This window comes from Dipteris shenzhenensis, chromosome 31, assembly GCF_047967505.1.
Source record: "Dipteris shenzhenensis isolate YYH24624 ecotype China chromosome 31, Dip_SZ_1.0, whole genome shotgun sequence".
NCBI lineage: Eukaryota > Viridiplantae > Streptophyta > Polypodiopsida > Gleicheniales > Dipteridaceae > Dipteris > Dipteris shenzhenensis.
The window spans coordinates 8,951,235-8,963,984 of NC_141626.1; the positions used below are offsets into that span (position 1 = coordinate 8,951,235).

Genomic DNA, 12,750 nt, shown 5'->3' on the forward strand with positions numbered 1-12,750 from the left:
ATCTGACTACTCATATATATATATATATCTCTCTCTCTCTATGTATGTATGTATGTATTTCGTTCGCTCTCCAAATATGTGTGTGTGTGTGTGTGTGTATTTCGTTCGCTGTCCAATGAATGAACGAAACGAAATGTTCATCTTGTGCCTGCTCTTTTCACTCTGATCGAGCAAAGAGAGCTAGCACATCCGGGGATGCCACATTGCACCATCGTGTGAGTGCCATGTGGAAGGGGGGCATGCAAATGCTTTTCCCCTTAATCAACATCACCATACATCCAAGCCAGAAATCAAAGGAGATCCATGAGACCCAATCTCAAGCACACTACGCCTCTTTGTCGTTGTCAAAATGCACAATGTGCTTGATTGCAAATGTTTTGAAGTTTGAACTGGTGAGCTATTGCAACCAAGGACGTTTTCCCATGGATCCCCTGCTTATCGGCCCTGCTCGCTACTCTCATCAAGCTCTTCAATGCCGCCTTGCCTCTCCCCCTTTTGCCTTCCCACATCTTCTTCACTTCAAGCCTTCTCTCTTGCACCTTCCATCTCCCTTCTCTTCCTCTTCCTCCTCCTTCCCTTTTTGCTCTTCTCCTGCTCATGGGCTCCGCCCATCTAGTCGCTTCGTCTTTTGCTCTGACAAGAAGAATGCGCCTGTCCACGTGGAGTCTTCGCCTGCACAACAGCTCGATGGCAGAGATGGCTGGGTTGCAAGACTGTCGACGATTGTGGAGCTCCTTTCGACCGCATTCCCCGTTTGGGTAGCTCTAGCAAGTGCAATAGCTCTTGTGAAACCCGGAGCATTTCATTGGATCAAAGGAGGCTGGCAGATTTTTGGTCTCACAATTACGATGCTCGGTTGGTACAAAGAAACTTCAATGCCTCCATGAGATGCCCAATAATGATCCGTGTGATCGCCTGCTCTGAGTCTATTTCGGGAAGTCTAATAGGCTTTCTGCCATTTTGGATTAAGGCTCGAAGTTATTGCTCGAAGGAGAAGTAAAAAATCAACACATATTTGTGATGTGTAATTTTGATCTGCATCCAGCATTCATCTGACAGTTAATTGAAGGAGGAATTTCATGCGTTGTTCAAAATCCTATAAACCTTAGTGGAACTACTAGAGATGCTTTTGATATATAGGGAGCACACAATTGTACCCAGCCTATGTGCATGGAGTGGATTCTGTCTCTAAGATTAAGAAAGGCAGACTTTCCATTTAATGTAACATCAGATGCGAATATGGTAAAAAAATAAATAAAGACCCCTCAAGTAAGGATATACGTCTTGATACAATGGGAGTTACGAGACTCGCACTCCATTTACATAATCTAGCTTCCAGATTTGCTGGCTAACCGTCATGAAAAAATGGCTTATCTACTTTTGGTGAGCTGAACACATGAGAGTTTATGCTGGGATAAAAAGTAGAATAGGCAAAAGTAAATTGACCAAGCACATTATCAGAGGGATTTGGTGCTTGCACGCGGAGGTGTGGGGTATTTGGATCAATTGACTCTACTAACCAATCCCTGCAATCCAACTGCAAAGCTGATGTTAGGTCTTGTAGTGGAGAGATAGATGAGGCTGCCTAACGACCTATTGTATTCTCTCTGTGATGTCTATGAGCGGGGATAATTGGAATTCACCTTTATCGGAATTGATGTTGATCTGCAAATCTCCATCCTCTAAGGCTCCAAAATCTCTCAAGAGTATTTTCGCTATGGAATGAAGATGTCATCTTCTTCAAGATTGAAACCATCCAGATGAAATAATGTAGTCGTCCATTTTCAAACTCTTCCTTGAAGTGTGTTTGGATTTCTTTGATCTTCTATCTTATGATCACTTGTGAAGATCATAGTTGGAACCGTACACGTATGATTACCCTGACCAGACGTATGAAATCCCCCTTTCCATACGTGTATGGAAAGGGGCAAACGTACTTGTTTTTTGTTGGTTTAAAAAACGGGGTCCTAGACCTTAAGAAAATCATGTTTTTCCGAAAAGCACTTGTCTTTCATGACTTTAAAATTAGTACCAGTTTGAAGTTGAAAGTTCTGTAACTCTCTAACAATTAAATGTGTACAAACTATATGTTCTTGTTTTTTGTTTTGTAAAATTAGGGTCACGTATGATTCAGCCCCCAGGGGCTGAACTATATGGGAATCATACTTTCGTACCCGTATGATAACTATGGAAAAAACTATGGTGAAGATTAGATCATCAACATGCAAAATAATCGAATCTGTTTTACCTTCACTTGAAAGAGGTACACGTTGGCATTTGAAGGATTTCTGAACAACCTGATCCGTTTGAAGAACTGATCAATGCACGTGCACCAAGCCCTTGGGGCCTGTTTCAACCGTTCAGTGCCTTTTAGATCTGCCCACTTTGTTTCTTGGAAATTGGAATCCAAGAGGTTGCTCTACATAAACTTGCTCCTCTAGATCCCCATTTAGGAATGCTGACTTCACCTCAATCATATATACTGGCCACCTCTCGTGTGCAGCAATTGCTAGAACTATTTTCGTGGTACTCATCTTGAAGTTGGAGTAAAAGCTTCGTAGTGAATCCTTCTACTTGTGCCTACCCCTTGGCTATAACCCGGCCCTGTATTTGTGCAGTGAGCCATCGGACTTGTCTTTGTTGGCCTGGCTACTATCTCTCAAGTATGATTATGGAGTATGAGTCATCTCTGTTTTGCTTGCTTCCCCCCGGTCTGAGCCACCTCTACTTCAAATATCTTCGGATCTAGAATGTCTATCAAGGCATGATCCACCAAGTTGGCTTGGTCTTACGAATTAGGGTCATCTTTTAATGTAAAGTTTGCATGTACCATCGGGAATTCCCTGAAGTCTCCATTGTTTCTGAAAATGCGGTGCCTCAACCTCCTCTTCCTTCACTTCCACATCCTCGCCTCAGTGGATAATTTGGATCACAGTGGATCCTGAAGCATGGTTCCTTCCACAACGGACAACTTGCTTGCTTGCCCATCATACAAAAAGCACTTGATGAATTGCATCTGTCGTGTCCTCATGGCTTGGATGTCCCCTTGTTACAGAGTGATTCAATGTTTGGTGTTCTCGGTCCACCGGGGGATTGGCAGCTCTCCCCATTCAAGCAGGAGCTCTGAAATTTGTGTTGCTTCTACCTTGGAGATCCTGTTCATCTTGTATTATTGTTTTTTTGCGACATTGAAGTATATGATCATTTCCATTGATGATTGAGGATTTGGCATGCTGACTAATGTGTCGAGCAATGTTATGCGGTGGTTGGCTGCCACCTCCCTTATTTTCTTAGCCTTCGTGATTCGCAGTTGGATGGCCTACCTGTAGGTTGAATTCCATCACATCAAGAGGTTGGACATGCGCCATCATGTTGATGGCTTGGCATGCAATTCTGCCATATGCATGGCAATACATATTGACATCCTCCTCGGTGGAAGCTGTGATATGAATTCAGGGGATGTCGGCACTGTTTCATTGCATGGCACCCAATGTCAGTTCGTATGTAGTTGGATCGTGTGCCACTTCCTTTGCCCTGCACTTCTTCCACCACAGGCTGCTTTCCCTTGTCAGTTACTTGGGGCATTCGCTGGGTAGCCCTTCGGACTTTTCCTGTTCGTCTTCCTTGGGCTTCCGTGGATTTCTGACTTCAGGTTGGGTTCGGTGAACACATTTTTAAAAGATTGTTCGGTTCGGTTAATGGTTTGATTGGGAGCGTCACCCTTTCGTGTGAGTAGACACAGGTCTCAGTACACCCTTTTGTTTCCCAGATTTTAGCTTCTCCAACTGGTTGTGGATGTGTGGGGTGAGGAGCTTTGCCTAGTTGACTTCACCTCCTGCCGCCTCCTTCAACACTTTCTGGACCAACTACTTGGACACAGGTGTCTAGAGTCTTCAATTGAATTCGGACAAGAAGCAAAACTGTGAACACCATGAAAACTGCTTGGTGCATTGTTCAGCCCGATGGCATCAATTTACTTGAGTACGCCCCCCATTCGGTGAAGAAGGTGGTCTTTCCCCTGTCTTCTCAGCTAGTGCAATTTGGTTGTAACTATTGTGTCCGTTCATGAACTTATACATCTTGTGCCCCACCATTTTGTTTAGGATGCTGTTGGGTCTTTAATGATTTGTTCTTTCAGCTTCTAGTAGTCTACACACATCCTCAGCTTCCGGCACAATGATGATTGAAACAACCGATCGCTTCTATCTACTTCATAGTTGAAACTTGCCCTTAGCAAATGGCTCCCTTTAGTCATGGCCTTCCTAGTAGAATTGCGTATCCTTGTTCATTTTCCATTTTCACCATGATGAATGTCATTGTGAAATAAACGCCATTTACGTCAAAGCACACATCTTTGAGCATTCCCTTAGGCATCACCAATCGCTGATCTGCCATACGAATCTTAAAAGGTGATGGCTTCAAGACTCAACTTAACCCCCCGTTGACCTCTTCTATGATGAATTTGACAGGAGATGATCCTCCATCAATGAGGACTCCTTGTTCTGAGCTTTCACGTCAATCATAAGCAAATTTTTTTCCCAGATCTCTATTTTGGTCATGTCCACTTTGGTGGTCTACATATCTGCCATGGGTGGTTTACTGAGTGGGGGATTTTGGAAGGACTTTGTGTAGTGGGGAGCGATTTTCAATATTTGACCTACGGAAATTGTTACATTGGATTCCCGGAATTTCTCCTAGGCTGTATCGATTGTGTTTTGATCTACTAAAATGCACTTCATCATGGCTCTCTACTTGTCCTTGCTTTGGTTCTTTGCTTGACTGCACTCTGGCTCCTCTATGCTCCCATTCGGTGTTTGAGTGCATTCAGGTTTTCACATCCCCACAAGAGGTTCTCTTTGCTTAAGTGCTTGGCTGATTTCCTTGGTCGTCTTCTTTTCTTCTTTCCAACGAATCCCTGGCTCTTTTGTGTTGATTCGTCTGGTCCTTTGTCTCTTTGTGACCTTACGATTGCCTTCACTTCTAATTAATATCACTCATGAAGCTGGTGCCTGATCATGTTACGTGTGTCTAGCTAATTCTTCCATAGTCGACACTCGCTCTTGCGGTGACCTTTCATTGAGTAAAAGAAACATGCCATATCGGTGTTATTTAGTTTGTCTCCTTGATGGAACTTTCTGCCCTCTGTTTCCACTTGGTGGGCCTCTACAGTCCTCTTGCTTTTGTCGAATCAGCATTCTTTGCTCGTGTGACCTGAACGATTGTATATGTTACTGTAGCATCCGTGACCGACCCTCATTCAATGTATGGCTATCCACTTTGCACATGTGGCACCAAGCTTCTACTTTTTCAGGAGTTCATTGAACTCCCTTCTCTTTTAGAAGCTTTTCTAGCTTCTCTTTTTTGATCTTGGTGTCTTTTTTGACAACTAGATGATCTTCTTCTTCTTCGCTGTCCATGTCATGGAAGACAAATTTCTTCTTCCTGTGGGAAGCAATTCGTCATATATTCTTTTTGGATTTGTCATCTCCAAGTGCCGCTAGTGAGGCCGCGCAACAACCATGAATGCAATGCCATTTTATCTTGAGCGTTGGCCATATTGATTGGTCAACACCCTTAGTGGGGCTGCAAAGTCGGTACACCGATTCCCGGATTTTTACGTGATTCGGTTGATCATGTCCTCCTGGCTGAACTCATGTTGAGACCTTTTAGGAAGGCTTTTATTAATTCTGTCCATGTTGTGAAATGACCATTTGGCTATTAGTCAAAACACTCAATGGCTTTACCCACAAACGTTGTGGGAAAGTTCATAAATTATTTGTCCTCCATATTGAATTGTAATATTGCCACTATTTGCATAAAACTTTGCAAGTGGAAACGAGGAATCAGCCATCATCATGAATAACATCAGCAACAGTATTGATCCCTATAAAAGAAATAAAGTAAGAATGGCGAGGTTCTTGTAAAGCAAGCGGAGGCTGAAAAACTTTTGACCAGTGAATGCTTTCAGCCCGCAAAAAATTACCCATCAGAGACTGTCGACCATGCCATTCCAGTTGAGACAGAATATGCTTCCAATCAAGAAGCAAATTGGAGACCAAAGCGCAGCCATGCAAAGTGCCATCAATGCACCCAAACAAGAAAAGCGGGGGTTTTGCCCTGGGAGGATGCACTATTGTAAGTCCTAGATGGCAAAGGTCTCCTAGGAGAAAGAACTTTTTGAGGAGTTTGCGATGCTTCATCCAAATTTTTGCCCTTCACTTGAGGCTGAGATGCCGAAGGCATAGAAAGAGGAGCAGGAGCATTCGAGGCAGCCAGGGCTTTGCCTTTATCCTGGACAGCAAAAAACTGTTTGACCCCTTTATTTTTCACCGCTTGCACTGGTAGTTTGGGAGCTCGAGAAGGGCACTGTGAAGCCATATGCCCAAACTGCTTGCATTCAGTAACCAAATAAGAAGCCGGGGTGCGATTATGCGTGTCCCACAAAATGCAAAACTGATTCGAATTGCCATTTGGTCTCGGTGGACAAACCACCTTGCCAAGAGAAGCTGCAATTTTTGGCAATAGAGACGCCATGCACTGAGGAAAATCCACAACCTCTACCCATACAGGGCAGCGGTGTCGAATCAATGCTTGATAATCCCTGGTAGGAGACCAGCAAGGCAAGACATGGACCATCTGCTTGTTAGAAATGACCCAATTGAGGGTACACACAACGGAAGACTTATAGTAATGCCCAGGAGCTCACACAAGCGCCTGTGTAATCCTGTACTGCTCCAGCATCCATCTGACCATGAGACCCCAGGGCCCTCCATGGAATCCACCCTCGTGTCAGTGTCGACAGCCACACACCTGGAAGGTACCAAGCGCTCCATGCTGTCCTTCACCTTCACAAAGGCATTTGACTCCTCGTCGACCCACATCTCTATGTCAGACATCCTCACTGTGATTTCTGGATCAACATATTTGACCTCGGTAACACTCGGTGATGTCACCAGGAACAACTCTTTGATTACCACATTTGCTTTGGCTGCAAAGTCGGTACACCGATTCCCGGATTTTTACGTGATTCGGTTGATCATGTCCTCCTGGCTGAACTCATGTTGAGACCTTTTAGGAAGGCTTTTATTAATTCTGTCCATGTTGTGAAATGACCATTTGGCTATTAGTCAAAACACTCGATGGCTTTACCCACAAACGTTGTGGGAAAGTTCATAAATTATTTGTCCTCCATATTGAATTGTAATATTGCCACTATTTGCATAAAACTTTGCAAGTGGAAACGAGGAATCAGCCATCATCATGAATAACATCAGCAACAGTATTGATCCCTATAAAAGAAATAAAGTAAGAATGGCGAGGTTCTTGTAAAGCAAGCGGAGGCTGAAAAACTTTTGACCAGTGAATGCTTTCAGCCCGCAAAAAATTACCCATCAGAGATTGTCGACCATGCCATTCCAGTTGAGACAGAATATGCTTCCAATCAAGAAGCAAATTGGAGACCAAAGGGCAGCCATGCAAAGTGCCATCAATGCACCCAAACAAGAAAAGCGGGGGTTTTGCCCTGGGAGGATGCACTATTGTAAGTCCTAGATGGCAAAGGTCTCCTAGGAGAAAGAACTTTTTGAGGAGTTTGCGATGCTTCATCCAAATTTTTGCCCTTCACTTGAGGCTGAGATGCCGAAGGCATAGAAAGAGGAGCAGGAGCATTCGAGGCAGCCAGGGCTTTGCCTTTATCCTGGACAGCAAAAAACTGTTTGACCCCTTTATTTTTCACCGCTTGCACTGGTAGTTTGGGAGCTCGAGAAGGGCACTGTGAAGCCATATGCCCAAACTGCTTGCATTCAGTAACCAAATAAGAAGCCGGGGTGCGATTATGCGTGTCCCACAAAATGCAAAACTGATTCGAATTGCCATTTGGTCTCGGTGGACAAACCACCTTGCCAAGAGAAGCTGCAATTTTTGGCAATAGAGACGCCATGCACCGAGGAAAATCCACAACCTCTACCCATACAGGGCAGCGGTGTCGAATCAATGCTTGATAATCCCTGGTAGGAGACCAGCAAGGCAAGACATGGACAATCTGCTTGTTAGAAATGACCCAACAGAGGGTACACACAACGGAAGACTTATAGTAATGCCCAGGAGCTCACACAGTGTGGTGTGGGTGTGGAATCACAAACTTCTTTACTTATGTGCATTCAATAGATGTGCAGACTCATCAATAGACAATGAACCGGCCAGATAGAGAAACCACCAAAATATATAATATTTCCGTCCAAAACTATGGACACAATACAAGAGAGACAGATCCAGAGTCCCACCAATGGTGTGGTCCTCTGATCTTACCACAAGGTCCTTCTCCTATCAGTTGGCTGTCTCTAGACTCGAGCCCGCGTGCTCCACCTGGAGCTTCTGTAGACTTTCCGTCCTTTGACCTCAGCTCCTTGCTGCCCTAGAAGACAGCCAAGGTCTCAGCCTCACACTTGAGCTAAGTCTGCAGCAACATTGGTACTCCTTCAGCTTCTGGATGTAGGCCCCAAGGGTTGTGCTCTGCTGCTCCTTTCTGCTCTGCTGGAAGCTGCACTGCTGGATGTGAAATGAGGCTTGTGGCCTCTGCTTTTATAGGCCCCAAGGGCCCCTTGAAATAACCGACCAGCCAGCCCTAAATGGGCCGACTGGCTGGTCTGTTTGGGCCGACCAGTCTGCCCCAAAACAGCCCTTTAAGGGCTCACAAAACTAGGGCCCTTTGGCCCACACTTCTAGGGCTTTTGGCCCTCCAATCTAGGCAGGAGCCCAGCCTATGTAAGGCATGCCACTGCCCACTGGCAGTCCAATTTGCTGCTCCACCAGGCCTGCTGGTTCTGCCCTCTGCCAGGCTCTTTCCAGCCACGTGTCCTGTGCCGTACTGCCCCGTACATCCTGCTGAGTCATCGCACCTTTCATGGGGATCTGTTGCAGTATGTATGCCTGCCATGAAGATTTGTCTTGCCAGGCCAGATCCAGGGCTACATGCCCCCGCCATCTTTCCTGCACAAGGTTTTCTTTTCTTGTGAGGTGCTGCCCATGTGGCAGCCCCCTCTCTCTCTCTTCTCTGGGCATCTTCTGCCCTAGGTCTCCCTCCCCCACGCTCTCCTCATTTGGGGGCTTAGAGATGGGGAGGTGACCTTTCCAACACCCCCTCTCACCGACACATCTCGGTCCAATGCCAACACGTCGATGAAAATGCTCCAGTAATTCCCTGGTCGTAGTCCTCTGGAACTTTTCGATGTCGAAATCTTTTCCTGGCTTTTCATCCAGTGGCTCCTGCTCCACCAGGTCTGGTTCCACTTCCGCACACCATCCTGATACACAGGTCTATCTCTGGTAGCACCAACTGGCACCACCTCCTTCAGTCACGTTCCCACCTCTGAACTCGAGCAATCCAGCCGTCATGATCTTCCAATTGTCCCCCTCATAATGAGTGAACAACCTGGAGTCTTCCAGGCACCATGCTCTGAGGGTCTGTTTCAACCCGTCCTTCCTCTGGCAAGGTCTGCAACCAATGAATATTTCTAGATAACCTGGACCATGAACTCTCGCTCAGTTCTCAAGCAGGTACTCTTCTGGCTTCAGTACTCTTTGTCCATCACCTTCAAGCAATCTGCATCCGAGATTTGAAGAAGCACCAATATTTCCCCTTCTGCCTTCGAAGAAGGCCAATTCCTTCCAATCTCGTATCACCTGAGACAAATGAAGAGCAGAGTCTCTCCACCGCATGCTATAAAGGCTCAAATGCAAAATATCAAATACATACCAGACTGTTGTACTGCTTGAATGTTTGCCCTGAAAGCAAACTCTCATTGAGGCACCCACCAAGCGCCTGTGTAATCCTGTACTGCTCCAGCATCCATCTGACCATGAGACCCCAGGGCCCTTCATGGAATCCACCCTCGTGTCAGTGTCGACAGCCACACACCTGGAAGGTACCAAGCGCTCCATGCTGTCCTTCACCTTCACAAAGGCATTTGACTCCTCGTCGACCCACATCTCTATGTCAGACATCCTCACTGTGATTTCTGGATCAACATATTTGACCTCGGTAACACTCGGTGATGTCACCAGGAACAACTCTTTGATTACCACATTTGCTTTGGCCTCTCCCTCTGAATCTGTGTCAGACTCCTTTTTGTTTTTCTGATCCGCCTTTTTCTTTCTGCAGTCCGTTGCAAAATGTCCTGGCGTATCACAGTAGAAGCACTTCTTCTTCTGCTTCCTCTTAGAAGTCCCCTCGTCGTTAGAGTTGTCTTTCTTGGACTTGCCACCGTTAGGCTTGCCCTTTCCTTTGCCAGCGGAATCCTGCGCCAGCATCGCCTTGTCATCTTTGTCCTCGTTGTAGAGCTTCTCCCGAGCTTCCTCATGTAGCAGTAATGGACCCAACTCCTCAAACGTCAGCGGTTTGGTCCTCTGTCTTGCGGTCAGAGCTGTAACAAAGCTCTTGAAACTCCGAGGCAGTCTCCTCAGTACCATCAAGGCCAAATGGCATGAGTCTATCTTCTGACCAACTGTTGCCAGCTGATCCCTTACCACCTTGACCTTCGTCAAATGGCTATGTACCGTATCTCCTTCTTCCATATCAAGATTGTAGAGTTGATGCTGAAGAAGCAAAATCCGGGAGGTGTTGTCCGTCTCGTACAGATCCTTCAGGGTGGCCCACGCCTCTACTGACGTCTCGGCCAGCTGGATATGTGGAAGAACGGAGTCCGCCGTAGTCCCTATGATTATTGCCAGGGCATGGGCATCTCTGTCGTCCCAAGCTTCGAGCTCCTCTCTGTCTATTGCCATGACTATCTCCCCTTTCCTGTCCACCATGTCCTCCGACTTCGACTCCACTCCCGTGGTACAGCTTCCACAACTTCCGAGCCACTAAATGACTCCGGATCTTCACTTTCCAGATCGGGTAATTAGTCCCGTCCAGTTTCCCAGACTCTCCAAAGTTAGGGATAGTGAAAGAGAGAAAATTGGGGGAGGAGGAAGGGAAAGTAGGGGCTGAAGAGGCTGTAGAGGTCGACATCTCTGCTGTTTATACCACACAGCAAAGTCAACCAAACTCAATTTCAGTAGACCAGAACTCTGAACGCACCTGACTGAACTTGAGTCACCCTCCTTCTCGCAAGGGCACAATCCTCCAGTCGTGGAAGTCCATTCCCAAGAGCTTCTGAATCAAGGTCGTCCTTCAGCAAGGTCCCTGCCTTTAGGCTCCCACATCTGTGAGCCTCCTACTTGGGCTCTGATACCATGTTAGAAATGACCCAACAGAGGGTACACACAGCGGAAGACTTATAGTAATGCCCGGGAGCTCACACAGTGTGGTGTGGGTGTGGAATCACAAACTTCTTTACTTATGTGCATTCAATAGATGTGCAGACTTATCAATAGACAATGAACTGGCCAGATAGAGAAACCACCGAAATATATATATTTCTGTCCAAAACTATGGACACAAATCAAGAGAGACAGATCCAGAGTGCCACCAATGGTGTGGTCCTCTGATCTTACCACAAGGTCCTTCTCCTATCAGCTGGCTATCTCTAGACTTGAGCCCGCGTGCTCCACCTGGAGCTTCTGTAGACTTTCCGTCCTTTGACCTCAGCTCCTTGCTGCCCTAGAAGACAGCCAAGGTCTCAGCCTCACACTTGAGCTAAGTCTGCAGCAACACTGGTACTCCTTCAGCTTCTGGATGTAGGCCCCAAGGGTTGTGCTCTGCTGCTCCTTTCTGCTCTGCTGGAAGCTGCACTGCTGGATGTGAAATGAGGCCTGTAGCCTCTGCTTTTATAGGTCCCAAGGGCCCCTTGAAATAACCGACCAGCCAGCCCTAAATGGGCCGACTGGCTGGTCTGTTTGGGCCGACCAGTCTGCCCCAAAACAGCCCTTTAAGGGCTCACAAAACTAGGGCTCTTTGGCCCACAGTTCTAGGGCTTTTGGCCCTCCAATCTAGGCAGGAGCCCAGCCTATATAAGGCATGCCACTGCCCACTGGCAGCCCAATTTGCTGCTCCACCAGGCCTGCTGGTTCTGCCCTCTGCCAGGCTCTTTCCAGCCACGTGTCCTGCGCCGTACTGCCCCGTACATCCTGCTGAGTCATCGCACCTTTCATGGGGATCTGTTGCAGTCCGTATACCTGCCATGAAGCTTTGTCTTGCCAGGCCAGATCCAGGGGTACATGCCCCCGCCATCTTTCCTGCACAAGGTTTTCTTTCCTTGTGAGGTGCTGCCCATGTGGCAGCCCCCTCTCTCTCTCTTCTCTGGGCATCTTCTGCCCTAGGTCTCCCTCCCCCACGCTCTCCTCATTTGGGGGCTTAGAGATGGGGAGGTGACCTTTCCAACACTGCTGGCCACAGAAGAGTGGAGAGTGCTCTAGCAAAACTTGTCTGTGCTCTTCATCAGCCATGATGATCTCAAAAAGACCTCTCGCTGCTTACTGGACTTTTTTGACATAACACCCACCCATGGTTCTAGTCAACCAATTGCCCACATCCGCAATAGCAGGCATACGTCCAGGAAAGAAAATAATAATGGCATGAAAGATGTCATCTACCTCAACCATGATACCTATAGTGGGAAGTGGATCTTTCCAACGCTTGCGGATATCCTCAAAACCTTCATGCATCACTTCGTAGACGAGCTGAGCCTTTGCAGAGGCATAAAAGGGGTCATCCAGACCCATCACCTGCTTCTGTTTTTTGTTGGAAACCGACCTGTCTTTTTGAAAAGTCTTCTCATAAGGACAGTCCGCCATTTGATCCAGGGAAAA

General features: G+C 46.7%; 1 protein-coding gene across 2 annotated transcripts in view; it reads left to right on the forward strand.

Moving 5' to 3' along the window:
* Positions 1-300: 300 nt before the first annotated feature.
* Positions 301-12,750, forward strand: part of LOC147880995 (putative sodium/metabolite cotransporter BASS1, chloroplastic) — a 133,081-nt gene continuing 120,631 nt past the window's right edge. For both annotated transcript variants that reach the window (XM_087370222.1, XM_087370221.1), the window contains exon 1: positions 301-855. In XM_087370222.1, the coding sequence (XP_087226348.1) occupies positions 357-855 (499 nt within the window). In that variant the 5' untranslated portion in view covers positions 301-356. The remainder of the gene's footprint in view (positions 856-12,750) is intronic.